Here is a 27,799-nt window from a genome sequence, read left to right on the forward strand (position 1 = left end):
AAATAAACACAGATTCAGAGTTCCAGGGAAGTAAAGATGTGGTCTTAGATAGGGACACAGATCAAATGTTGGAGAAAGTCCCTGTTTCTTTTGCTTCTATAGTAGACAAAAGAAAGATATTCTGTCATCTTTAGCAAACTCCATATTCAAAAAATTTTCCAGCTCTATTTTTTGTGATATAGTTATTATTAAAAGTCAAGTGGAGTTCCTCTTTTTTGTTTATTCCTAAAGTAGGATTGATTAGGCAGCAAAGTATTGAAATTTGGGCCTGTCTTGAAAAGATTAGAAGAAAGCTATACCACTTTTGTAGTATTTCCGTAGATACTGAAAAGGAGTCTTCTGGAAAATGTTGACACAGCACTATTTCCATCATTCCCTTGGCAATCGTGGAATGTCCTTGGATACTTTTCCCACGCTTGTTTCTCTTTGAAAGGTGCTTGTTCAGACCGCCCTTGTAACCTGTTCCAGGATGATTCACTCCTGGACTTTGTAGCATTCGGCACATCTTACCAGTCAGACATTTGTTGCTCCTCTTTTATCCAGAGTGTCAGATTACCTTGCTTACCCTCAGGCCACCCTGGTAGCCTTCTGTTGAAGTCTACAGGGAGAAAAGGAAACTACCTACCCAGTCTTCGTGGCTCACCTGTGCAGCCTGCAGGCCCCTTACCAGGCAAGACCTTGCCTGTGTCAAAAATGTTTTTCTTATACCACAAGAAATCCATGACCATTATTATTTTGGGGAGATGAGTACAGAATTCTTTATTTTTGCTCCTGAATCATTAACTTCACTATGAACGTGGATTACTTTTACACTTTTATACTTTAAAAACAAAAATATTCCATTCTCCAAAAATAAGCCCTTTTGGAAATGGTTGTCTTAAAACTTCAAAATAATTTTTAAAATTGGATTTTGGCTAGCCATTAGAGTTGCTCTTCTGTGGTCACAAGAACCCTGTTAAATGTCTGTGATCCTCCCAGCTGACCTGTCCACAAGCTCCTCTACAACTTGCAGTCTTGTTGAGAATTTTTATTTCTGGCATCAGTGCCCCAAGTGCCATGCTGTTCCAAGGGCACAGGGTTTAAAAGTCAGTGCTTAAGTCTATTTAAGTACTAATTCTACTCATAATTTGAAGAAACACTGTAAAACTTCCCAGTCATTACTAATTTTAAATATCCCATAAGACTATTTTAGCATGTGTTTCACAAACCATCTAAAAGTATTTATTTATTTATTAGATGATTAAAAACAACCCAAGATCATTGCAGAAAACTTAACTAAGAGGGAAATGAGTGCCATAATTCCAGAGGCAAATTCAGACAGGAGTTTGAATTACTTCTTAATATCATTTTAGTTATAAAAGTTAACCTCAGGACTGGGGTTATAGCTCAGTTGTAGAGTTCTTACTTAGCATGCATGAGGCCACGGGTTTGATTCCTCAGCACCCAAAAGAAAAAAGAAAAAAAGTGATCATGATCAAGTGGTAATTTATGCCAAACTTGACCCAATTTCATATTTAGCAAGTATTTGATTCTGGAAGATCTTAAATGCAAACCTAGAGAAGGAGCTATTTTAAAACAACAATAACCCTCAGTAGAAATCCCAGCAGAAGGGAAAGAGCAATGGGGCAAAGAGGGCTGGGTAACTGAAGGGAGGCAGGGGAGGTGAAGTTTTCTGAAACTGAACTCCCCCTGCTGCAGCGCTCTGCCCCTTCAAGCTCAGCAGCCACCGTTTCCATTGCACCCTGTGCCCCCAAGCAGTGCAGAGTACCATTTGTTCCCTTACAGGAGTAGACAAGCTCCAGGATGGGTGTGAGCCCTAGATGGGGTCCAGTCTCCCTGTTGCGAAAAGTAATGATGAAACAAATACGTTCTTCTGTCTCTTGATTCCTTCCCCAAGATCTAGTATCATCTATAGACAATTTTGTTTTCAAACCAAAACCAGGTGATTCTCTCACCCAATCTAAATTTAAAATTGCATTGTGGGTACACCCCTCAGACAGCTTCTACCAAGATCCCAGTGTGAAGGGCCATGGAGGTGGGGGAGGAGGGGTGAGTGCTGTCCTATTGGCCCCAACCCATGCTTTGTTGTCATTGCTTTGAGCACTGACTGCTCTTCCAGAACCGACCGCAGCGTGGGGAAAGCAGGATCATCCTTCACCCTGTTTTCTATGTGGGGAACATGAGACTCCCCTGAAGCTTTTAGGCAGCTTGGCCATGGGGTCTGGTTTTGGCTTCACCCTTTCTGACCCCCAGTCTCCCATTCTCTCTTCCTCCTGGGTGGTCTTCTCTCTCTGTTCTTCCTCTTTGTCCTTGTCATTCTGCAGTTCTGACACTGACTGAGGGGGCACAAAAGGGGTACCATTTGTACCCCTTCCTTGAATCTGACTTAGCCCACAGTCTGGCCCTAAACCCCTCTAGTAGAGACCCCATAGTGCCTAGGGGGTTCAGCTGATTAGTGAACAGGAAAGCACTGCCAGCCTGGCAAGGCAGATGCCCAACACTGAGGCATCTTCCGCCAGCTTTGACCCTGTGTACCTCAGGTGTGGTGTCCAGGAAGGTGCAAGGGGATGAATTTCTTTGTCCCTGTGGGGAAGAGTATCCCTGTCCAGGTCAGGTGACAGCAGTGTTCGCTGGTGTGCTGTTTACCATGGAATCCTCTAGCCAGAGCAGCAGTTTCTATGCTTAGGTCATGGTGCAGGACAGCTCTGTGGCTCCCATAAGCCCCTCCTGCTGTGGTTGAGATTCTGACTGCCCATTGATGTGACTCCAGTCCCCAGAGCAGGGCCAGCTTTGATAAGTTAATGGGCAAATGAATTCACAATATGAAGTGAAAGGAATGTTCAGCCTGAGGAAGGACTGACTCTGGACCTGGAAGCTGACCAGAACCATGTGGTGCTGTTTTTAACTGAGGCATAATGAACATGGGGCCAAACCCACAGCTTAAGGGAGCAGATCCATGTCGAGTTTTTTGTTTTGTTTTTTGTGATACTGGGGATGAACCCAGGGGCACTCTTGACACTGAGCTACATGCTCAGCCCCCTCTTTTATTTCCATTGTTTATTTTGAGACAGGGTCTTGCTAAGTTGTCCAGGCTTGCCTTGAACTTTTAATCCTCCTTCCTCAGCCTCCTGAGTGGCTGGAAGTAGGTGTGTGGTCCAGCTCCATGTGGTTTCAACAACCAGAAGATAGAATGTAGCACCTTCCCATCATCCTTCTCTAGCCCTCTCCCTTGACCCCACTTTCTGATTGCTAATACCATTCCTAAACAGAATTTCCAACAAACAGAATCCTCCAGTGTCATTTATTGCTGTTAAAGATGTATCTTAAATTGTATGTGGTCAATATATGGGCTTCCTTCAGAGCAAAAAGATTTGAGTAAAAGGCCACTCTTCAGAAAAAGAGAGGTGGGTGTTTGTTTCTTGTCACCCTGCAAATGATTCATCTTCCTACTACACTGAAATTTTGGAAGAAACCCAGGCTGCTGTGGAGATGGCTTGCTTAGCCAGGGCAGCTGCTTACTTGAACAGACGAGCAGTGAAAGGTGCTGTTGCCTCCTCCATGCTCCACTTTCAGCCCTTAGCGTGCAAGACAATGTCTGTAGCTGTCACTGGCATGTTTTTCCTTTTCTCCTCCATCCATCCTAAAGGCAAGAGCTGAAAATTGACTGTTGTGGGTTTTCCCAAGCCAGTAAACCTTTTGTCTGCAGAATCTTGCATTCCCCAGGCCTTGCTGTCCAGCTCCTGTGCATGGAAGAGCTTGCCCATCTTCCTTCACACTTTGCTTAGGAGGAAGCCTGATGTGCCAGGGCAAGGGCAAGGACAGTGCTCTGTCATGGGACAAAGGGACATGAGAGTCTGAGAAGCGCTCCAGGGAGTTTGGGGAGGGGTTTTCCTGAGTTAGCGGCTGCTGGGTCTCAGAGAGGGGCAGCTGGGGTACACTCTCCTGAGCCACAAATAAGTTGTTGAGTGAAAGAAGAGAATGAGGGAGGAAAGCAGGAGGCGGGCAACAGCTATTGTGCTACAGGTCATGACATTGAAGGCGGAGGAGGCGTCAGGAAGTCCTGTAAAAAGGGGTCTTGCACAGTGTGTCTACAGTCCCCTAGAAGGGATTTTGTGCAACAGTAAAGATTTTAAAATGCCAGGCAGGGGCCTGTGTGGGCCAGGGAGGAAGAAGATGGAGAGCTGGCCAGGGCCTTGTGAAAGTTGCCGTCTCACATAATCTCCCTGGAAACTCAGAGGGAGGTGATAGAATCCTCTTAGAGTCACAGGTAAGAAGCTGAAGCACAGAGCTGGAGAGCCATCCTGGGACACATGGTTGCTGGGACTGACTTGGGGATCTGGGACTCCAGATCCCTGCAGGGCCTAGGAGCACAAGGGGCACAACATAGAAGTCAAGTGGCAGGCCAGCCTGGCCCTGGCAAAGATGAGCCGTGGTGAGAAAGAGAAGGAAGGGCAAGGTGCTGTGGCCGTGCTGGCCAGACCCAAAGGCTGCTCCTGGAGGTTGATGGTGGAGTCCCGTGCACCTCTCAGGCAGTTAAGAGAACAGGATAGTCTTTCAAAATTCTGCTGGTTCGTCTGGTAACAGAAGCAGCATCTCTGAAGAAGGGGGATGTCCCTTGGGGCATCAGGACCAGGCCTGCCTAGGAAAGCAATCTCTAGGAAATAGGGTTGCTCCCACCTTTCTTACTTGGGGTGTGAGTGAAGTGCTTCTTCACATCATGACAGTACCAGGAAACCCCTCCTCCCTAAACTAGAACATACTGTATTCTATGTTCCTGGGATCCTGAATGCCCCAGCACTTTGCATTGGTGTGTGGCAAGGAATGTGCTTATGCCTGTGGATGTTGGGGCATCTTGCAGCTGTTCCACTGTTTCCCTTTGTGGGCCAAGCACATGGAGGCCCTGGGAAGTGGTATTGGTGAGGAGGGTGCCCAGCTTGGCTCTGCCAGCGGGGATGGTGACAGGTAGAGGTGCCAGCCCCTTCCTACTTCCACAAGACCTCAGGGGAAAACAGCCTTCAGTCCTGTGACTGGAGGGATTATTTCAGTGTGAAAGGGGTGGGAGTGGTTTGCAAACAGCCTCACAAAATTTGGAGGAAGGAGTGATTAGTGAGGAAACCAGAGCCAGCTGGGCACAGCTCCCAGCAGGGCATGCTCTACATTTGGGTCTTGGAGGATGCCCTGTCTGCCTCTCTTTAGATTGCTTCACTTACCCACGTCCTGAAGGCAAAGGGCCAGGACATCCAGGGAGGAACTCTTCACAGCTTGTGTTCTGCCTTGAAAAGTCAGGTGCACTTCTGATTCTCCTGTACACTATGTCTGTGCTTGTCATAGAGAATATGTTTCAGGCCTTTTTAGAAAAATGTACAAAAAGATGGCTCGTATATCTGTGACTTCGGTGCCTCCATCTCCCAGCACAGCCATGGTACCTGTTCCATTTGTAGGGCCTGAGACAGACAGTGCCAGCCTCCAGCTCCGGGGACCTCTGTGCTGGCTCCGCCCTGCTGATCCCTTTTCTGTAGCTGAGTCATGGAAATTCTTGTCTCATGTCTAGGGATAACTTTTGAGCAGTGGAGCATAAGTATTTGTTTTAAAGTTCCAGGTGGGCACATGAGGGTCCCCACAGGTGCCAGCACGAGTGTTGGTCACATGAATGGCACATGAAGTCATCCATGGCTCAAGTCTGCTCTGCTCTTGTCTCTAAGCTAGTCACTCTGTCCTTCCAGCATTGGTTGTGCCTGGTCACCTGAGGAAAGCCTCTCAGATGAACAGAATGCATCACCGTAGGCCCTTTGCCCTGGGCCTGTAGGCTCTCTGGGGGCCTGGAGAGTTCTTTGACCAAGCCCTGTGTCAAGAGGGGGCCGAGGTGGGTTGGTTGGAACATTCTTTGCCATCTGCTGAGGCTTTGGCCCTGCGGTTTCTAGGGCTCCCACACTTTACTGGTTTGATTCAGTATTGTTTGGCACAAGAACTGGCTGTTGACAGCACTGAGGGCCTGGGAGATGGGTGGCCCCTTGTGAGCACACAGTGTGACTCAGAAGAGCAGCTTCCTGTGTGGTCTTTCAGCCTGTACAGATAGAGAAGCTTTGGTATCTGTTCTCACCTATTCTCACAGGCACAGACCTCCCACAGAGCAGGTTGGATGACAGCAGTGATCCTCGCAGATGTTCAGGCCCCTGGACCCCAGAAATGACTTGCCAGACCTGAAAGGAGGGCCCTGCTTTGTCAAGAGACCTCCTTTAACCAGCTCCATGTCTTCTTTCCATATTCGGACCCAGGATGCTATTTGCAACCAGCCCCTTCCCCTCCCTAAGGCCTGCCTTCCCAGGAAAGGATGTGTGGGGTGGGAGCAGGGTGAAGAGAAATGGGCCCCAGCCCTGCCTCAGGGAGTCTGCCTCTAGATCAGCACAGACCCCTGATCTGAAGGGAGGCTGGCAGACCACAGGCCCGCAGCCCCACCCCTCCTCTCATGGCACAGTGTAGCCAGTGTCTCCCACCTCTTTGCTGCCTGTCAGATCAGGCACTGTGGTTGCAGTGTTCTCCCTCAGTCGAATGTGGCTTGTTTTTGTTTTTACACCGAAGCCTCTAAAGAACAAGCCTTTGGAAATGTGGAAATGCTTTTAATAGGAATGAGAGAGTCTACAGTTGTGCTTCTCACAGCCTGTTTTTTTCTTCAAAGTAGAACTGGGAAGAGCCTGGTATCCCAAGGATACTAGGGGGAAAAAATATGTAAATCCCAGGACATAAGAGACCCTAGTTTAGTATGGATCTCTCCCTTTGCTATCAAGCCTCAACAGAAAGTTTTAAAAAGCTTTTAAATCATTATTATTTGTAAACATAAAGACAATGTGAGTCTGTTCATAGAGTTCAATGAGTTTGGACGGGTGTATATGGGTATATGGAGGTGACCATCACCACCACAATCAACGTACAGACACTTATGACTCCAAGTAGTCGTTCCCTGACCCCCAGGACCTTTGTGGTCAGCCCCCTCCCCCAGGCAACCACAGAGGTCCGAGCCTTGCTTCTTCTACTTCCTGTGTGTCAGCCTCTCCTCCCTTGAGGTAGGTCTGTCTGTGGTCACCCAGGCCGCGGCTCTGCTGATGGTGTCAGTCACCCATGCACATCCTGCTCTCTTTGGGAGAGCTCAGCAATGGTTTCCTGTTCAGAATTGGCTGTGCTGTGGGAGTTCCACTGATGTGCCTTCTAGAGCTCCGCCCAGAGGGAAGTGACGGGCAGGCATCTCTCTTCATCCTTGCACTGGGGCCCTGCAGGCTGTTGAAGCTGAAGGCAGTCTCAGACATAAGCTGTGGTCAGGTTGGCTTGAGCAGCTGAGTGTCTCAGTCCCTTAGCTCTCTGTACAGTGTGTGCACTATGGCAAGTAATGATAGTCCTTCCCCAACACCAACATTTATCACGAGAAATTTCAGATATAGAAAAGTTGCACATTCAGGGTGATAGATGCCTATGATGTGCCCTGCCCACAGTTGATAGCCTTTTGTCTTACTCGCTTTATAAGTAAATTTTGGGGGGCTCAACCATTTAAAATAGACATGGTGATGCTTCACTCCCAAGTATTTCAGCAGCATCTCCTTAGGAAAGACGTCACCCTCTGCCTTATCATACTAAGAAAATCAGTAGTGGTTTCATGGCACCACCTCTTGGCCAGCCTGTTTGTCTCCCCAAAGCGTTGTTTCGGCTTTTTCTCTCTTATAGGGTTTACTCATCACATCTAGTTCTCCTTGTCTCTTCTCGTTTACTTTATCTGTGACTTTGACTTCCTAAAGAGAACTAACGTAGAATGTCACGCATCCAAGTTTCTTGGAGGTCATTTCTCTTGTTCTGTGCTGGGTGTCACCTGCAGCTAGGACTTTGGGTCTAAAGGCTCCATTGGGTTCAGGACCAGTTTGGGGCAGGAATGCTTGAGACTTGGGCCATTGCCCATTGGTCGCAGCCTGAGGCCTGGAGGCAGGAGGGCCTGGCCTGAGGCTGGGGAAGGCCCTCCCCTGGATGCCTGTGGCAGCAGGGCATTGCCTCCCTGCCTCTCACCTGCTGGTTTAACAGTCTTTGATGGTTCTTGGCTGGGTTCAGAGATTTCCTTTCGTGGTTTTAAAATAGTGACTTTCTGATTCTGTTTTTATTTCTACTTTGATTGATTGTTATTCTTTTGTTATAAAGAACTTTTCCTCAAAAGAAAAAAGAAATGATAAATTAACACATGAAACAACTTTTCCTCAGCCATTTAAGGTGAGCTACACAGTTCCTCCTAGGAAGTCAGGATGAATGTGTAACCCTTTCCCTTCTGATTACCAGTCTCCAACTAGAAAAAAAAGAGGCAACTGTTTTCCCTTTTGTCAGAGCCCAGCACTTAGCCTTCCTCACTCACTTGCCTTTTCTTCCTTTCTTCTTTCTCTCCTTCCTTCCTTCCTGAGTAAAAAGGAGGCTGCTCCATCACTAGCCTGGACTGAGTGTACTTTCAGGGTTTAAAAGTTGTTGGCAGTTGATTTGAACTCTTGGTGCCTTTGAGTGTCTGCTGGACGATGGAGGAGTTGAGTGTGACCCATTGTGGTACTAAAGCCAGCACTGCTTGCCCGGGACATCCAGCCATTCTCTGGCCCCAGGAGAAAGAGCCCCATATCTGTCTTTGGTTGCTGCCGAGCCATGCCCGAGAGAAGTCGGGCTGGCTGGGACTGTTGTGCTGTCTGAAGTGGTGGGATGTAGTCAGGAGTCGTGAAGCCGGGGCACCTTAGAACAGAGGAGAGAGAAAAACAGTCCAGAGGCAGCTTGCCAGCCCTTCCTCATCTGCAGAGAGGAGGTGACCATGACACCTGAGCCTGTGTGGATTTGAGGGAAGACACTTCATTGTGGAAAGCCCTGGGTGCTCTCCCGCCTCGCCTGCCTCCCAGGGTCAGTGTGTGGAAAAAAACAGGTGAAGGAACTTCGAGGTAATGCTGGCTTCTCTCCCTGCAGGTGTGAATGACAGAGGTGGTGCCATCCAGTGCCCTCAGCGAGGTCAGCCTGCGTCTCCTCTGCCACGATGACATAGACACTGTGAAGCACCTGTGTGGTGACTGGTTCCCCATTGAGTAAGTGTTGAGCACCTGCGTCTGTCCCAACTGCAGGGTGCATAGGTGAGGGGAGAACATGGATCCATAGGTCCTGAAACTGGAAGAGGATCTATCAGGCCACGTTGTCACAATGGACAGTCAAGAACAGGCTTGGAGGGGCTGTACTGGTCCAGAGTCACCAGGTGGGCAATGGAGCTCAGCCCCTGTGCCTGTGTGCTCCAGGGCTCTTCCCACCTTGCCTCCTTCCTCATATGAAGCTCACCAAAAGAGATGTGCTCTTTTGTTACAAAGGTATTCAGTGAAGTGCTGCATATAATGCAGGGGCCTCTTCTCAGAGCTCAGTGGGCCCACGCCTCCAACTCTCAGGAGGTAGAATGGTGGTCTGTGCTCTGGGCTGAGGGGGCAGCACTACATCCTGACTACAGGACCAGCTGTGTACCCCTGGGGTTCGGAGGAGCTTAGACAGTACTCAGGCCTTGTGAGGGACTTCTCAGTGGATGGTCAGTGTAGCCTTTGCAGAACTGAGCAGGGCAGAGCACTGTGCCCCTGTGTCACATCCTCCTGCTCTTGGTCTAAAGAAGGTGTCCGATCTAACCTGTTAGGTCTCTCAGCTTTAAGGAGGAAAACCCAGGGCTGGGCTTGTGGCTCAGTGGTAGAGCACTTGCCTAGCCTGTGTGATTCTTAGCACCACATATAAATAAATGAATAAAATAAAGGTCTACCAACAACTAAAAAAAAGGAAGAAGAAGAAGAAGAAGGAAAACCCAGTCCTTTTGTTTGATCCGTGCTGAATCTGCCTATCCATTATCACATCCTGGACCTTTGCATGAGGTGTTCTCCTTGTGCCCCTGGGGGCAGGGGGCACATCTCAGCTTCCTTAGTGAGCAGGCCTAACCACACAGTGCCCTGGAGGTCGTGTCCCCACCCCTGTCCAGGGAGGTGTTGGAAACTCAGAGCCACTCACCTGTGAACTTGGTTCTTCCTCAGATCACTACCCCCCACCCCCTGTCTTCAGTGCCAGAAAGTCTCACAGAATTCTTGCAGGGAATCACCAGGTGATGATGGGTTCCCAGGCCTAATTTCTCACCTTTCCAGATGAGAGCAGGCCACCTTGAGCAGCACCACGTACTGCTCCATGGAGGCAACTTTATTGAAGTTTTCTTTCCTCTGTCGTATTATAGATCTGGTAATTTCTGCATCAGAAATTCCCACTCCTGTCTGGAATGTTGTCTGCTTTTAGAAGAGGACTGTGACAGGTAGTTAAGTGATGACCAGAGCAGCCTGGGGTCCCCAGTGGCTCTGGCATTGTAAGTGCCACAGGCTTACCTGAGTGCCTCTTTCCCCAGGTACCCAGACTCATGGTATCGTGACATCACATCCAACAAGAAGTTCTTTTCCCTTGCTGCGACCTATAGAGGTGCCATTGTGGGAATGATAGTAGCTGAAATTAAGAGCAGGACCAAAATACATAAAGAGGTACGTCTGTGTGGTGATGGCCACCACAGTCACCGGACATGGCTGCAGGGGGCTTACGATACAATCATGATGAGTGCACTGTGGCCCTTTGTCTCAGGAGCCTGTGACCTGAGGGTCCAGAGCAATGCATGAGACTCCTGTCCAGTTGGTTTGTGTGTGTGCATGAGATAGGAGTACACGTGTCTTCATGCATGCAGCAAGTAATAAGAACCAAGCAGACCTAACAAGGATAATCATTTTGTAGTAGGAATGAGCAGAAATGATACATTGAGTATCTATACAGTTGTCATAAGAAAATGTCTGATTTGTGTGGGTAGCAATGCCATAGAAACTGCCAGTCCTGCTGTGGTTTGTTGAAATGCTAAGTTCTAGCTCAAGTCTAGTGAAAGTAAAGATATAATTTCATCCGACCTCACAGACCCTCCTCAGGCCTCCCTCCCGACCTCAAAACCCATGAGCATCTGCAGCACCCTCAGGTTAGCAAGCCCTGCTAAGACCACAGGCACACACCACATTCCTACTGGCTGACTTTGATCAAGACTGCTGGTAATTGTGATCACAGTGACTGAGTACTGTTTACCACGCTTGTATTTACTCCAAGGAGGGGGAAACCGAGCGCCTGCCTAGCTGGTGTAAGGCCCTGGGTTCTACCCCAGCACCAAAAAAAAAAAAAAAAGCAAGCAGGTGAGATGTCTCTCCCACTTAAGGAGCCAGGTACTCTGATTCTACACTGTTTTGTGTGTTATTGTTTTCCGGCACAGTTGTTTTCATCTGAGAGTACCTCTTTCTAGCCTAGCTTCTCCTGAGCTGCTTCTTCCATTGTTCAGTGCTAACATATGGCAGAAAGAGAGCAAGATCGATATTCTTTAGATTTTTTTCCTCTTCCATGGGATACCGTCCCACCTTTCCCTACCTTGTTACCTGATTCTCCCTCCTATAGATTTTCCTAGATGCCCCCAGGCCATCAGCCAGCTCCCCCAGTATGACTAGAAATCTTTGGAATATGTTTGTTTTCCCTCTAGGCAGGCTTGGGGACCCTTTTGCTTCAGCTCCTGGGCCTCATGAGGGGAATCTCTACACCCCAGCACTCACCTAGGCCTTGCTAGGAGGCTGGGCACCCTGGGGCAAGGCAGGTCCAGTTAAAGATCATCAGCCAGGGCTTTGACCAGAGTCTGCCATGGCCTGGTTAACTGTGAATGGAGTGCTGACTCGGAGTAGGGCCCCTGCCTACCTCACCCCTGACACAGTTGGGGAGCAAAAAGGCTGAGTCACCCAGCATCCACGCACCTGGCCAGTCCTTGTTCTTCATGAGGTGGAAGAATGTAAGAAGCTGGTGTGCTCCATTCACTACTCCCCATGCAGTGCTCCACGTGGAGATGCTGCATGGGTGAGCGGCTGCCCACCCCGCTCCTCAGGACCGCCTGGGCAGCACACACTTCTTTTAACCTCCATACTTGCCCCATGTTGAATGCCTGCTCCATGTCCATGCTGGGCAGGTTAGCCTTTGTACCTGCTGTGAGCTACCTGGCTCTGGCACAGAGCACCCTCCTGACCTGTGAGCAACCCCTCAGTGCATCCTCACTGTGGCAGCCTTGGACCAGCAGGGCCAAAACCCTCTCTGTTCCATGGGCAGGCGGTGACTTTCCCTTGCCCTCATTGTTCTTTGCTTCCCACCCATGTGTCTCCCAGTCTCGGGGCCAGTGGGTGGGCTCATAGACCATGGAGGACTCTGCCGTGAGCTCGAGTACCCTGAGCCTTACCCTGACTCTCCCTCTGACTTTCTCTTTAGGATGGAGATATTCTAGCCTCCAACTTCTCTGTTGACACACAAGTTGCGTACATTCTAAGTCTGGGAGTAGTGAAAGAATTCAGGAAGCATGGCATAGGTAAGGGGCAGCAAGCGGGCTTGTGTTTTGGGCAACCCCCACCCCCATCATGTCATGTCCCTTGTCCTGATGAAACCAGCTTCTGAATGATCCTCAGTCACCTCCTCATCCCTGTCTTGAGTCAGACCCCCATTATCTCTCCTCCCAGCACGTCTCCCATCCCATGGCCTTCCCCATCCTCTGCACACATCACAGACCTCTCCACAGTAGCCTCCTTCCTAAATCTGTCACAGTCAGATTAGCAGCTGCTCCTGGGCAGCCTCACAAGGGACCACCCCTCCTGCCCCTCATGCCACCACACACACAGCTCCGTTCGGTCGGCTAGATGCTCTCTATTAAAAGTAGAGAACATAAATGAAGAAAAAGAACTTGCCAACATTCTTCAGATGCCATGTCATCAAATTCCCATCCCACTCAGTCATAGTGGTGAGCGGCAATTAATTTTGAGCTCAGGGGCTTCAGTTTATACTTATTATCTGGAAGGTTGGTATGTCTGCACTGTGGGTCCAGCCCACAGGAGAGCACCTCCAGGCCACACAAGTGGCCCACAGTGGTCTGCAGCTCACAAATTCCATCTGGCCCTGAGCTTTCAGGGGCTTTGACGGTGGGAGGTGATATGAAGCTGGTGTCTAATTTGAGGGCAGGGACCTCGGGACTCCCACAGAAGTCACAGCCCCATCCTCATCACCCTTTCTAACTGGCCTGCCATGCCAGGTGCAGTGGCACACACCTGTAACCCAATGACTCTGGAGGCTGAGGCAGGAGGATCATAGCTTTGCGACCAGTCTGGGCACCTTAGCAAAACCCCCAGCAACTTGGGCCCTGTCTCAAAATAAAATAACTGCTTTGCCGTGTGTAACCTGCATCTCCTCTCTTAAGGTTCCCTTTTACTTGAAAGTTTAAAGGATCACATATCAACCACCGCCCAGGACCACTGCAAAGCCATCTACCTGCATGTCCTCACCACCAACAACACAGCGATAAACTTCTATGAAAACAGAGACTTTAGGCAGCATCACTATCTGCCCTATTACTACTCCATCCGAGGGGTCCTCAAAGATGGCTTCACCTATGTCCTCTACATCAATGGCGGCCACCCTCCCTGGACCATCTTATATCCTTTGCTGCAGGGGGAGGACATGTGGCTTCCTGGCTGGGGGCTGCCGAGTCAGTGAGTTAGCTGGGGCCGTGCTCACTTTCAGTTCGTAATCAGCTGTGTACAGATCAGATCTGGTCACATGATCTGGTCACATGTGAGAAAAGGAGGTTCCCAACTTGAGCCTGGCAGGAGGGATGGGTTTTAACCCTTTTGGCCTAAGAACCATGCATCCACTCCATAATCATTGATGAGGAACCTCCTGTGCTGGGTGTGCACAGTAGACCAGAGCCGCTGCCCAGGCAGCCTGTGCTGGCAGGGGAGAAGAACAAGTGAACACTTGGGTTCAGACCTTCCTCATGGTAACACACAACTTCAGAGGTGTCCCCCACCCCCATGCCTCCTCTAGATCTTTGTCCAGCCTTGGCAGAAGGGAGACCAGGAGATACCACAGCAGTTTTGGGGTGGAGGTGGGGGATTCAAGTGAGTAAGTGTAGGGTTCATTCACCTCAAAGGCAAACGTGGAAGAGGGAGGTGACCAGAACCACAGAGGCCTCTGAGCTCATGTAAAGTCAGGCCCCTGTGGGCATCCAGGCAGCACCATTGAGCCCCACCTTGAAGGGAGAGGGCTCTGTCCCTCGTGTGCAGAGCATTGGGAGTCTGTGGAAGGACCAGGAGCACTTGTCTCCTGCCAGACCTGTGCCTCATTCCCTGTGCATCACCTTAGAAGTGGCATCCTGTCTGCAGGATAGAGGCTTTGCTCAAAAGGTGCTTTTATTATCAGCCTCCACCATTGCTGTTGTTCAGAGTGGAAGCCTCCTCTACCAAGGCTTTCCAGTGCTCTGCAGTGTTCAATGGGTGCTTGAACCGCCTTTGAGTGCAGTGTGCAGTCTGCACACCAACTGCGTGTCAATGAGGGAGCTCTCAGGACAGTATGTACAGGCGGGCAGGACTGAGGAGGAGGTCAGTCTTCCTTGACAGAGCCCACGGACTACATCCAGCACCTGGGCTCAGCACTAGCCAACCTGAGCCCCTGCTCCATCCCACACAGGATCTACCGCCAGGCCCATAGCCTGCTCTGCAGCTTCCTACCATGGTCAGGCATCTCCACCAAGGGTGGCATTGAGTACAGCCGCACCATGTGATGGCAGCTGGGCAGCCTCTGCCAGGCCGCACCCCTCAGCACCCTGCAGAGCCTTCCTTCCTGTTCATCTGACCTTTGCTTTCCTCTGCAAGGAGCTGGCGGCCACCTGCCAGCCTGTTGGCCTGCCCCAGCTGCAGGCCCGGTGCTACGCAGGCTCAGGAGCAGAGCATGCATCTGGTCTCCAACAGGTAGGAGCAGATGGTAGGGCAAAGAGAGCCTGGCACATACAACAGCAAAAATAGAAGTCCCTAGATTGGCACCTGTATGAGGGTTTCCCATCCAGCTCAGAACCTTTGCAAAGGAGAGCAGGAGACCACTTTTTGTTGTTATTGTTAAAATAATGCAATTAAATGGTTCAAAAATCGAAAAGGTACGAAAAGATCCAGTCCCTCCTACCTGTGTCCCTAGTTGCTTAGCTTCTTTCAAGCAGTGCCCAGTGACCTCTGTCTTGGGTCTGCTTCCAGAAGTTCCACATAATCTCAGCTTTATCACCAGCACCACTGCCAGCATCTTGCCACGTGGCATTTCCAAACCAAAGCCCCATGTGTAAGCACCACATAGGTGAAGCTTCTGCTCACATGGGGCTGCACTGGTCACTATGGTGTCTTGAGCCTGTACTCCAGGCCCCAGAGGACATCAGAGCTGGAAGGGACATAGGGATCCAGAGCCACTCCCTGTGTACACCACGTGGGGTGTTGGTAACTTAGGCCAAGCTCACATAGCAGGCGCTGTGGCTATCTGGTTGTACACCCAAGTAGGGAGCCATTAGTGCTTTTATTTGCACTGGGACTGAGGGGAGCCTGGTGGCCACTGGCAGGACTGATGGACCCAGAGAAGAACTCGTGCTTTGGGGGCACCCTGGCCCCCAGCTGCAGGTCATAGGCCAGACAGTGGGGATGGGCAAGTGTCCCACAATGCCTTCACCCTGCCCTGCTCTCCCTCTTCCCTGCAGGCTCCCCGGCTCTCCTGCCTGTTTTTGGAAACCTCTGCCTCTACCAGGTGCCCTGGTCCTGCCTCCATGCACTTGCACCATCCCCTCTGCCCTGCCCGGTGTGGCTGCATTCGCCAGGTAGGGGCTGTCCCACCAGCCTCTCCCACTCCACTGCCTGTTCCTTCAACTCCTTCCTGCAAAACCAGGCTGAACTTGCTGCTGTGAAGGAGAAACATAAGTATTGTGGACACCCTTGACCCTGAAGACACGGGAGCCTCAGAAGAAGGGGGTGCAGTAAAAGGAATTCCAGGCTTTTATCCAGGACCAGCCCCAAGAAGCCTGGCAGGGACACTGCCCCTACCCTCCACAAGAAGCTGTGGAGGGGTGGGCAGAATGGGGTTGATGGTTCAGGAGAGTAGAGCTCCAGAGCCCAGCTCTGGCACAGGTGGTCAGATAATGGGACAGTTCCTTCTTCCTCAGTGGCCTCCTGCTGTCTGCTTCCTGCTTCTTGTTTCTGGAGAGATTGTCCTGCCGGCTGGATTGTGGCGTGCTGCATGCAGCTGACCTTCCTGGGAGCAGGACTGAGGACAGGTGCCCATGAGGCCCTTGCCCATCCTTCCATGAGGTGAAACTACGAAGCTTGGTCAGATGCAGGCAGGAGGGTGCTGAGTTCTGCATTGGGCATCATGGCTTCCAAGGGTTTGTGGGGCCTGGCCTTGGGGTCAGGGACAGTCAGTGCCTGAGGCACCTCAGCCTCTGAGGGCCAAGGCCATGTCAGCAGTGTGCGTGTCTCCCACTTCCGGCATCCCTCACCCTGCATCTCCCAAGCTACCAGTGTTCTGCCTGGTGTTGCTACAGTGTCATAGGAGCCAGTGCAGAGGGTCCTCCTGCCCCTCGATTTGCCAGCCCTTAGGAGGGAAGAACTGCTCAGCAGATGGGGCCTTGGTGACTGTGCCCCCCTCCCTCGGTGTTTTCCAGCCCGGGGCTCTTGGTGCTGGAGGTAGCCCAAGGCCTCTGCTTGTCCTCGGGCAGTTCAGGCAGGAAGAGTGTCCCCCTCCCTGGACAGCTCTGGCCAGTGGGTGGCCCCTAATGTGCTGACTGATGTCAGCTGTATGCTGAGGCCCCAGCTCTGTGTCCTCTTCCCTCTCAATCAACGGTGATCATGTGATTTTCATTTCTGCCCCACGCAGTCCAGGAAGAGTCTTCCAGAAGGTTCTGCCTTGGACATTCATAATCCAGCTCAGAGGCCTTGCCCCACCCCTCCCTCCTTCCCCTAATCACTGCAGTGTCCAGCTCAGTGTTGAACAGATTGTAGTGTTTTGTCTCATTATAAACAAATAAATAGATTTTATCTGGTCGCATCCTGTTCCTAGAACTCAGCTTGATGCACTTCGGACCCTGCTCCTGTGTCTTCAGCCCAGAGAGCTGCTTGCTGCTGCTATCCTGAGGATGGCTTCAGTCAGATGAGCAGTGGCTGTTAACCCAGCCAGGGAACACAAGACAGGGAAGGGCTTCTAGACTTGAGGAGCCACAGCTGGGCTGTTTCCTAAAGGGTCCTCAGCAGCTACCCGTCAGTTTGGTCTGGCTCCCCAGCTCTTCACTTTGAGCTGGCACCTGGTCCATGTGGATAGCTCTCCTGAGAGCTTGCTCCTGGTTTGGAGAAGGTTCCCAGAGCAATTCAGTGCCACAGCAGAGGCCCTAGATCAGCACATCTCACCATGGGAGCCTGTGGTGGGTGCCCACCAACCTGTCCTTAGAACCTCTGGTCACCCGCAGAGGGATCATGTTTGCTTCTCCATTAGGCAGGTGAGGAAAACTGGCTTGAGGCTGAGAAGTTACCCAAGATCTGCAAGTGACTGGTGAACCCTCTGAAGCCCAAGTGTGCTCCTCTGATCACGTACCTCTGGTCTCAGCCAGCAGCAGGGACATGCTGCTTCCCGAGGGCCCTCCCTGGGAAGTGTCAAGTCACCTACAGAGTAGAGTCAGGGTAGGGGCTGGTATCACTGCCAGACCATGAGGCCCTGATGCTGCCTAGGCAGTCAGGCAGCTGGACATGAGTGGCCGAAGCAAGTAGAACTGGAGAAGACTGCTGAGCTTGACCCCACCAGAGTGGCATGCTTCTGAGGCTCAGCCTTGGTTATTTAGGCAAGGACAACTGTCACTTTTGCTGCAAGGTCAACTTTGGGGTGAAGGGATGATTCCAGAGGCCCTTGGTCAATTGTGTGTCCAAGAATCCGGGGTTTCTGCACCCTACCCTGAAGGCAGGCATGGCCCTCCCAACTGGCCTCCCAGCCTGAAACTGCCACCTGCCTGCTGGGCCACCTGTGATACCTGCTGCTCCTGGACTCTCAGCAGCTTGCCCCCACCCCAGACCATAGCCTTTTTTAACTCCCAGTTGCTCAGGGGCTTAGGACAGAGACCACTCAAGAGAGCCAGCTCTGCCTCTGGCTGAGGGGGGATTTCCCAAGAACTCACACGTGCCTGCATGTCTCCCTGCTGGGAGGGCTCAATCACCTCAATCTCTGCACACTACCCAAGGATCTACAGGGCCAGCTTGAAGAATCTCTCAGCAGCCGTCACAAGGGGCCCTGTACTTCTAGGACAGTTTCCCCAAGTGGAACAGACTCCTGGTCATTCAGCTCCCAATCCACCAATATTCAGGGAATCACAGGCAAAGAGTGCCCAGTCACATTTCCCCAAATGTCTGCTTGTTTGGGGCCTATGGGCTGCTTCTACACACCAGCCCATTTCCAGAACACTGTCACAGTGAAGTTTTCCTGCTTCTTATCAAAAGTGCTTTTCAAGAAAGTTTGTGCAGGGTGTGTTTTGGTTTTTGGTACCAAGGATTGAGATTGAATCCAGGTGCTCTACACTGAGCTACAGCCTCAGCCCTTTTTGTTTTGTGGTACTAGGGATGGAATCCAGGGACACTTTGCCACTGAGCCACATCCCCAGCCCTTTATTATTTTGAGACAAGGTCTCACTGAGTTGCTTAGGGCCTCACTGAGTTGAGGCTGGCTTTGAACTGTGGTCTTCTAGCCTCAGCCTCCCAAGCAGCTGGGATTACATGCCTGGCTGTGTGCAGGTTTGTCTAAAGGCCAGTTTGGAACCATCTCTCTGTGGGGCCAGCATGTGGCAATAGCAGATGTCTTTCCTGTGGGGAAAGCGTGGTCTAAGGCTGCAGACTAACCCAAACCTGCAGCATGAACAGCAGCCACATCACTGTGATGTGGTAAGCAGAGGTCAGTGGGGAGGGCTCACCTGCTCTATGGCACCAACTTGGGCAAGCTGACTGGGCTGGAGGATCTACTCTCACTGCTGCCAGCATTGACCATGGCCTCAATTGATCTCCCACTGTGTGGCAGCCTCAGGACTATCAGCTCTAAGTGACCACTCATCTTTACATAATCTCCCCCATAGTACGCGTTGAAAACAGCCAGATCTCCTTACCACCCAAACATGACACCACATTACTTTGACATTTTACTGGTAAAGCAAGACCCAGAGCCAATCCCTATTCAAGGGGAAGGGACTGTGCAAGGGCCTTAGGCAGACAAGTGGCCACTGACTGGCCACAGCCTGGGTATCACAAGGTCTTGAGTCTGGGGCAAACTGCTTCTGAGCCTCCACTCTTCAAAAGTGAGAGAATCCGTCCCTTGTTGGTTTCCAAAGACCTTGGATTGCCGGCTTCTGCCCAGCAACCTTGGCAGCAGCCTCAGCAGGTGGTGGGGGCAGCAGACTCTGTTTGCCTTCCTAACATCTCTCTTGGGTAGTTATCTCTCAGGTCCATCTGACCTCCAAGTCCAGGAGGAGTGTGGTAGGAGAGGACAAAAGCAACTGCCCTTCTGTCACCCACTGGGTGATCACTGGAACCAGGGTGCAGGAAAAGAGAAGGAGACCTGCTCCCCCTGACACCACCACGTGTGTTCTGGCAAGAGCCTGAGGTGGGGCCAATGCTCAGCCCAAGCCTGGCCTGAGCTGCTCAGACTGGAAGTGAGACAGATAGGCAAGGGCCATTGGAGCAAACCCAGGAGCTCCATCTCCCCAAAGGACTGAGCCCCCATGGTGCAGAGTGAGGATTCCCTACCAGAGCAGATGTGCCCCCAGGGGATACTGGTATGATATCTGGAGACTCTCAAGAGTGGTCACAGCTGAGAGGAGGGTACTGTTGGCATCTCTCCCAAAGCTGCTCATCCTGCAGTGCACAGGATGGCACCACAGCGAAGATCAATCCAGCCCAAGGGTCAACAGCCTGGTTGAGATACCCAGTTACAAAGGAATCCCATGCCCGCCCGGTGCCTGCATCCAGGCCAGCTGGGAGAAGAGCTGTACCTGTCCTATTGAGATCCCAAGCTCTCAGTAGGGGTCATGCAGGGTCCAGACTAACATTTCTGCCTCCTTTGCTCTCCCCGGCATCCTCCTGAAACCCAACCTCCTTTCCTTTCCCCCTCTTTGCCCCTGGACTTGGAGTTGACATGAAGCTATTTTTCTGACTGAGCAGACACACACAGATGGACAAGAAGGTGCAGGCCTTGGCTTTTACTGAGATTAGACCTGAGGGCTCCCTGGCCTCTCAGGAACCCGATTCTCCACTCGGCCCGGCCTCCCAGGTGCAAGTGGCTGACTGGAGTTTGAGCAGGCTGCAAGGGCAGGGCCATGCTTCCATCTCTTCTGTCCCTCTCTCAGGACCTCTTCCTCCCTCTCCCTTTGCACTTTCCCGAACTGACCCAGATCTGGTGCTGGGCAGCTGTGGGGCTGTCTCAGTGAGCAGGGCTACTGTGCGGTCTGAGCCCTTCCTCTTTGGACCTGCCTCCTCTTCCTCGGCTATCCTTCCCCTCTGTCCCCAGCCCTGGCATTCAGGATCCCTATGGCCTCTCCAAGGCCCCAGAGCGGGTTCTCTTGCACAAGGGACACATGGCCTCCTCCAAGGCCCCCCAGGACCTCTTGGGCCTGAGCCCCAAGCCCTCGGGGGGACCTGGCTGGGCAGGGACACCCTTGGCTGGGTCCATGCTGGAACTGGAAGCTGAGGAAAGAGGAAAGAGAAGAGCCATTCAAGCCTCAAGGGAGACTGGCAACCCACCCTAGGGTTCCCAGACCCTGACACCTTCAAAACAGAAGGGGAGGATTGGCACTCCTTCCTTGGGAGAACTGGGAGACGGAAGTGGGAGGTGAATGGTTCAAGCTAGAAGGACCCTCACCTAACCTAAACACCTCATTTCACAGATGGACAAACAGGCCCAGGAAGAGAGAGAGTTGTCCAAAGTTGCTCATCAAATGCGGAGCTAGAACAGGAACCCAGAACTCATTCCCAGAGCCTTCCCTTTGCTTCATACCCACTTGCCCTGACACTCTCCATCCCTGGCTCATCTGTGCACCACCACCACTGAGACCCCATGGGCCTGGGAGTTTTGTGACCTGGGCACATCCATAGCCTTAATCCAATAGTAGGGAACAGGGATGGGAACAGATTCACCAAGATCTGAGCTCCTGAAGCATAACATCACTTCTTGGGGTTGTCCCTTCCTAATCCCTGAAGAAGCCCTATCTAAGTTCCTGGGATCTTCCCCTCCTGTCCCCAGTGTTGCCTCTGCAGAGCTCACCTGTATCTCCCAGGCTGTCCCTGGGTAGTTGGGCTTCCAGAAGGGTTGAGCAGTGGTTGTTACCTGGGCCCAGAGTCCCTTGTGGCAGGTCCAGGGGCCAGGTGGAGCCCTCAGGCTGTGGTAGGTAGCCCCCAGCCATGAGCCGGCCCAGCCAGTGGCTCTCACACTGGCCAGCAGGCTGCATATGGCCTGGCAGGTAGAGAGCCAGGGTCCGGAGGTGGCGCAGCCGGAAGTTCTTGGGCTTATTTCCCTGGGCACTGGGGCACTGCTGCTGCTGGGCCCCCAGGCCCCCCTCGTAGATGTTGGGTGGTGTGTCCAGGTGACTGGGGCGTCCTCGGGCCCAGCTCACTGCATCTGCAGGGGAAAAGCAGGAGGGTGGTGGCCAGCTGGCCCAGCATCCATGAGGGGAGAATGCAAGCACCTGTCTCTAAGACCAGCTCATATGATGATCCGCACCCTAGCCTGCCTAGCCTTAGCTTACTTATCTGTCAAATGGGCTTGGCTTTCTGCCTCTGCCCAGCCCCTGCTCATCATATTACCCTTCTTCTCTCCCGTAAGCCAACAGGGAGGCCTAAAGCCTGACCTTGGCACTGAAATCCCTTTTAGCACTTCAGGCCCTTTGTGCCCCTACCCTAGAAAGAGTATTTCGGTCTCAGTATAGAAGTTGCACAGTGGGTCCAAGAGGAAGTGACCAGCCTAGGATCACATAACCTGAATCAGTGAACATTTTCCTCTACCAAGTATGCATGTCCCTGAGGCCACACCAGTGGCTTTGGGCCCCAGCTGAGACAAGAGAGCATCTATCCTGCCACTCCTTCCCCCAGCCCAGCACCTTCTCTTATGCGCAGCTCAGAGAACGCACAGACCAAGGCTTCCATGGAGGGCCAGTATGGTGGGGAAGGAGTGGCCAGGCCTTGTGCAGCAGGGCCCTGCTCTGCCCTGCCTAAGGGTGGGCTTGCAGGTCTCCCATGACAACTGGCTCTTATGATGTCACAGGGAAGACTCTAGCCTTCCTGGACCCCCTAGTTTGGGAAAGGATGATGCCCAGGGCAAAGTCAAGGTGAGAGGAGGGCATGGGAGGTGGCTAGAACCCCATAGGAAGTCCCTGTTTGCTCTAGCCTGGCAGGCTGCAGAGTCATTCTCTGGGGTGACCTCTTGGGACCTTAGCTTCATCACTGGATGGGAAATGAGAACTTGGTGAGTCATGGACCAGTGCTTTGACTATGCCAAGAAGGTGGCTATGGGTTACTGGCAACTCACTTTCCTATCTGTCCATTTTTCCTTAAGTTTCTAGGTAGTCTGTAGATAATACCTACTGTTCATAAAGATATGGAGAAACTGGAACTGTCATATAAATATACTGCTGTTGGTAATATAAAATGGTACAACCACTTTGAAAAATTGCTTACTGGTTTCTTAAACAGTTAAACTGGGCTGGAAGTGTAGCTCAGGGCTAGAGCATGTCCTTAGCATGTGCAAGAGCAACCTGGGTTTAATCCCCTGTACCACAAAAAAATAAAAAATAAAGCACAAAAATTACACATTAACTTTTCTCTATTCACAGATGACATGATCTTGTATGTGCAAAAAGCTTATGGATGTCATAGCTAACTAAAGAATCCACACTAGAAAGAAAAAAGGAAGGGAAGGGAAAGGGAGGAAAAGAGAAAGGAAGAAAGACCACCTAGTATTGGGGCTAAAAAAAATGTTTGGCAAAGTCTTAGGGAAAAAGGTCAACACAAAAGTCAGTTGTATTTCTATAGATGAGCAGAGTACAAAAAGAATGCAACAGGTACAAAATTAAGCAATACTAAATACTAGAAGACACTGATGAGGTAATTGACAGAAGACTTAAGTAGACAGAAAAGCATTCCATGTTCACGGATTGAAGACTTGATGAGGTCAGGATGACAATATTCCCGAAGTATTCAAGGCACTCCTTATGAAAATGTCAATGGCTTCTAGATAGCGTATTAGGGTTCTCCAGAGAAACAATCAATAGGATACACAGCTATTTAAGAGAAGATTTATTAGGGGAATTGGCCAAGAAGTTCCACAATATACCATCTGCAACCTGGAAAGTCAATGGGTTAATTCAAGTCTAAGGGCCTGAGAACAAGGACGGGAATAGAGATGGCATTGAGTATAAATCTAATATCCAAGACCCCAAAACCAGGAGCTCCAATGTCCAAGGGCAGAGGATGGATGTACCAACTTAAACTTGTCCTTCACCTTTCTAATTGGACCCCAGTGGATTGAATGATGTCTACCCATTTTGATGAGGGCCACCTTGCATAATTCAGTCTACCAATTCAAATGCTAATTTCTTCTGGAACCATGCTCACAGGCACACCTAGACACACTAGTGGTATGCTAGCTTTCTGTATGTTCCTTAGCCCAGTCAAGATTATATATAATATTGTCACAGGCAGAAATGGAAAAACTTATCCTAAAATATGTGTGGCATTATAAAGGAGACCAAATAACCATAAAAGTCTTGAAAAATGAAAACAAAGATTGAGGACTAAGGTTCTGATTTCAAAACTTACTATGAACTTACAGTGATCAAAATAGTGTAAAACTGGTGTGCTTGTGTGTGTGTGTGTGTGTATGCATATATATATATATATATATATATATATAATGGAAGCTCAGAATTAAACTCATACATCTAGTCAATTGATTGACAAGGATGCCAATATCTTCCTTTGTGATGTATCTGTTCACATTTTTCATTTTTGTCCATTTTTAAATTATATTGTCTTCTCATTGAGTGTCGAGAGTTTATATATTCTGGATGCAAGTCTCTTAAATCAGATATATGTTCTGTGACTATATTTTCTTTTTTTTATTAAATTTTTTATTTTTACAGACTGCCTTTTGATTCATTGTACACAAATGGGGTACAACTTTTCATTTCTATGGTTGAACATAATGTAGATTCATACCATTCATGTAATCATATATATACATAGGATAATACTGTATGTTTTGTTCCACCATCTTTCCATCCCCGACCCCTTCCCTCCCCATTTTCCTCTATACCATCCAAAGTTCCTTCATTCTTCTCTTCCCCCCAGCACCCCCACTTGCTATATATTGTCATCCACTTATCAGAGAAACATTTGGCCCTTGGTTTTCTGGGCTTGGCCCATTTCACTTAGCATGATATTTTCCAACTTCATCTATTTTTACCAGCAAATGCCATAATTCCATTCTTCTTTATGGCTGAGTAATATTCCATTCTGTATATATACCACAGTTTCTTTATCCATTCATCAATTGAAGGGCATCTCAGTTGGTTCCACAATCTAGCTCTTGTGAATTGAGCTGCTATGAACATTGATGTGGCTGCATCACTGTAGTATGCTGATTTTAAGTCCTTTGGGTATAAATTGAGGAGTGGGATAGCTGGGTCAAATGGTGGGTCCAGTTAAAGTTTTCTGAGGAATCTCCATACTGCTTTCCAGAGTGGCTGCACCAATTTGCAACTCCACCAGCAATGTATGAGTGTGCCTTTTTCCCCACATCCACACCAACACTTATTATTGCTTTGTTCTTGATAATAGCCACTCTAATTGGAGTTAGATAAAATCTTAGAGTTGTTTTAATTTTCATTTCTGTAATTACTAGGGATGATGAGCACTTTTTCATATATTTTTGATCACCTGTATATCTTCTTCTGTGAAGTGTCTGCCCAGTTCCTTAGCCCATTTATTGATTGGGTTCTTTGTATTTTTGGTGTAAAGTTTTTTAAATTCTTCATAAATTTTGGAGATTAGTGCTCTGTCTGAGGTGTGTGTGGAAAAGATTTTCTCCTACTCTGTAGGCTCTCTTTTCACATTATTGTTTCCTTTGCTGAGAAAAACCTTTTTAGTTTGAATCTATCCCATTTATCAATTCTTTTATTTCTTGGGCTATGGGGGTCTTGTTAAGGAAGTCTGGTCCTAAGCAAATGTGATGCAGATTTAGGCCTACTTTTTCTTCTATTTGGTGAAGGGTCTCAGATCTAATTCCTAGATCCTTGATCCATTTTGAGTCAAGTTTGTACAGGGTGGGAGATTGGGGTTTAATTTCATTTTACTGCATATGGATTTCCAGTTTTGCCAGCACCATTTGTTGAAGAGGCTGTCTTTTCTCCTTTGTTTTTGGCACCTTTGTGTAGTATACTATAACTTTACTTATGTGGGTATGTCTCCGTGTCTTCTATCCTATACCATTGGTCTACCTGTCTATTTTTGTGCCAATACCATGTCGTTTTTGTTACTATTGCTCTATAGTGGAGTTTAAGTTCTGGTACTGTGATACCTCCTGCATCACTCTTCCTGCCCAGAGTTGCTTTGGCTATTCTGGGTCTTTTGTTCTTCCAGATGAATTTCATGATTGCTTTCTCTATTTCTATGAGAAATGTCATTGGGATTTTATTTGGAATTGTGTTAAATCTGTATAGCACATTTGGGAGTATGGCCATTTTGATAATAGTAATTCTGCCTATTCAAGAACATCCATCTTCTAAGGTCTTCTTCAATTTCTTTCTTTAATGTTCTGTAGTTTTCATTGTAGAGATCTTTCACCTCTTTGGTTAAATTGATTCCCAAGTATTTTATTTTTTTTTTGAGGCTACTGTGAACGGAGTTGTTTTCTTCATTTCCCTTTCAGATGTTTCATTACTTATGAATAAAAAAATGCTTCAGCTTTATGCATGTTGATTTTATATCTTGCTATTTTGCTAAATTCATTTATGAGGTCTAGAAGTTTTCTGGTGGAGGTTTTTGGATCCTCTAAATATACAATCATGTCATCAGCAAATAGTGACAGCTTGAGTTCTTCTTTTCCTATTCGTATCCCTTTAATTTCTTTGGTCGGTCTAACTGCTCTGGCTAGTGTTTCAAGGATGATGTTGAGTAGAAGTGGTGAAAAAGAGCAGCACTGTCTTTTTCCAGTTTTTAAAGGGAATGCTTTCAGTTTTTCTCCATTAAGAATGATATTGGCTGTGAACTTAGCATAAATAGCCTTTACAATGTTGAAGTATGCTCCTACTATCCCTATTTTTTTCTAGTGTTTTGAGCATGAAGGGGTGTTGTATTTTGTCAAATGCTTTCTCTGCATCAACTGAAATAATCATATGATTCTTAATCTTATTAATGTGATGAATTACATTTATTGATTTCTGGATGTTGAACCAACCTTGCATCCCTGGGATGAACCCCACTTGATCGTGGTGCACTATCTTTGTAATATGTTTTTGTATGAGATTTGCCAGAATTTTGTTAAGGATTTTTGTGTCTATATTCATCAGAGACATTGGTGTGCCTATATTTTCTTCAGAACCGTGATTTGTCTTTTTGTTTTCTTAATGATGGTGTTAAATAAAATTTATGGGGGATCATGTTAATAGAACAGATCAAACCAGAATGGAGTCACTGGTGCTAGAGGCCACATAATCAAACTGAACTTGGAAATAAGTCCCTTTCCAAAGAACAGGAGATTCGCAGCAACCAATCATAAGCAGCCCAGCCTGAGTCAGTCCTGTGCTTTAACCAACACAAAGAAAGCAACCTGAAGCAACCTGGTGCCAACCAGTCCACTTCTTGCTTTATGCCCTTTCCTTGTTGTTCCTCAAGCTACCTTAAAAACCCCACTATATATATTTATTCCAGTGCTGAGGAATTGAACACAGGGCCTTGTGTTGTGCTTGGGAGGCAAGCACTGTACCAACTGAGCTATATCCCCAGCCCCTATAATTTTTTTGTTATCACTTTTTAATCTTTTTTAAAAATTCATTTTGATTCATTGTACACAAATAGGGTACAACTGTTGTTCCTCTGGTTATACACGAAGTAGGGTCACACCATTTGCGTAATCAAACACGTACACAGGGTTTGTCACATTCTAAAATCCCACTATTCTGCCATGCCCATTGTAGCATATATCTCAGAGAAGGGACGCTGCCCATTCATGAATCCCTAACGATCTTTTTTTTGCGGTGCTGGGGATTGAACCCAGGGTCTTGTGCTTGTGAGGCAGGCACTCTTACCAACTGAGCTATCTCCCCAGCCCTGACTGTTCCTTTTGAAGAGTAAATTTTATTTTGATGAAGTCTAATTTATCCCAGAGGAATTTTTTAGAGGTCGTACTTTTTGTATATCTAAGAAATCTTGCCTAACCCAGTCACAAAGCTTTTTCCCTAGGTTTCCATGTGGACCGTCTATAATTTTAGATTTTACATATAGTCTGTGATCTACTTTTAATTTTCATATATTGTGGAAGAATGGAGGTTCATTTATTCGCCATGGGTTTACAAATGCTCCAAAACCACTTGTTGCAGACTGTTCCTGCTCCTCGCAAAGGCACGTCTCCTTTGCTGCACTGGCTGCGAGGCTTGCCGTGGGCCCTATGAAGTCGGCGGCTGTGACTGGGCCGTACCACGACCTACGCGTCCTTGGCCTGGCGTCGCTCGCTTGGGGGTTTGCCTTCCTCTTCGTCCACCCTGCCAAGCTCAGCTCTTTTCATTTCCCTAGCGCTTCTTCGTCGCCAGTCTCTCTGACCCGCGGTGGACGCCAGGGAGGACTCCCTGCTGCGCCCTGGGAAGCCGCGGCCA

General features: G+C 49.1%; 3 protein-coding genes across 4 annotated transcripts in view; 2 read left to right on the top strand and 1 right to left on the bottom strand.

The window, feature by feature from the left end:
• The first annotated feature begins 8,965 nt into the window (after positions 1-8,965).
• NAA60 (N-alpha-acetyltransferase 60, NatF catalytic subunit) lies at positions 8,966-14,808 on the top strand. The gene is made up of 5 exons (XM_079120803.1): positions 8,966-9,083; positions 10,412-10,541; positions 12,331-12,427; positions 13,307-13,541; positions 14,512-14,808. The coding sequence occupies exons 1-5, from the start codon at positions 8,974-8,976 to the stop codon at positions 14,666-14,668; spliced, it is 729 nt and encodes a 242-aa protein (XP_078976929.1). The 5' UTR covers positions 8,966-8,973; the 3' UTR covers positions 14,669-14,808.
• CLUAP1 (clusterin associated protein 1) overlaps positions 8,966-27,799 on the top strand; it is a 50,006-nt gene continuing 31,172 nt past the window's right edge. The window contains exon 1 of one of the 2 annotated variants that reach the window (XM_079120789.1): positions 8,966-9,083. The gene's annotated coding sequence lies outside the window, so the exon portion shown is untranslated. Of the gene's footprint in view, positions 9,084-10,411; positions 10,542-27,799 lie in introns of those variants that run through there. The other variant, XM_079120790.1, reaches the window with a different exon arrangement.
• On the bottom strand, positions 17,097-27,711 carry LOC306649525 (uncharacterized protein C16orf90 homolog; the record flags this gene model as incomplete). Its single annotated transcript, XM_079120533.1, has 3 exons — positions 17,097-20,621; positions 21,199-21,623; positions 27,635-27,711. 3 exons carry the CDS (start codon positions 27,709-27,711, stop codon positions 20,464-20,466), a joined length of 660 nt encoding a protein of 219 aa, XP_078976659.1. The 3' UTR covers positions 17,097-20,463.

The sequence above is a fragment of the Sciurus vulgaris genome, assembly GCF_902686455.1.
Source record: "Sciurus vulgaris genome assembly, chromosome: 18".
NCBI classification, from domain to species: Eukaryota; Metazoa; Chordata; class Mammalia; order Rodentia; family Sciuridae; genus Sciurus; species Sciurus vulgaris.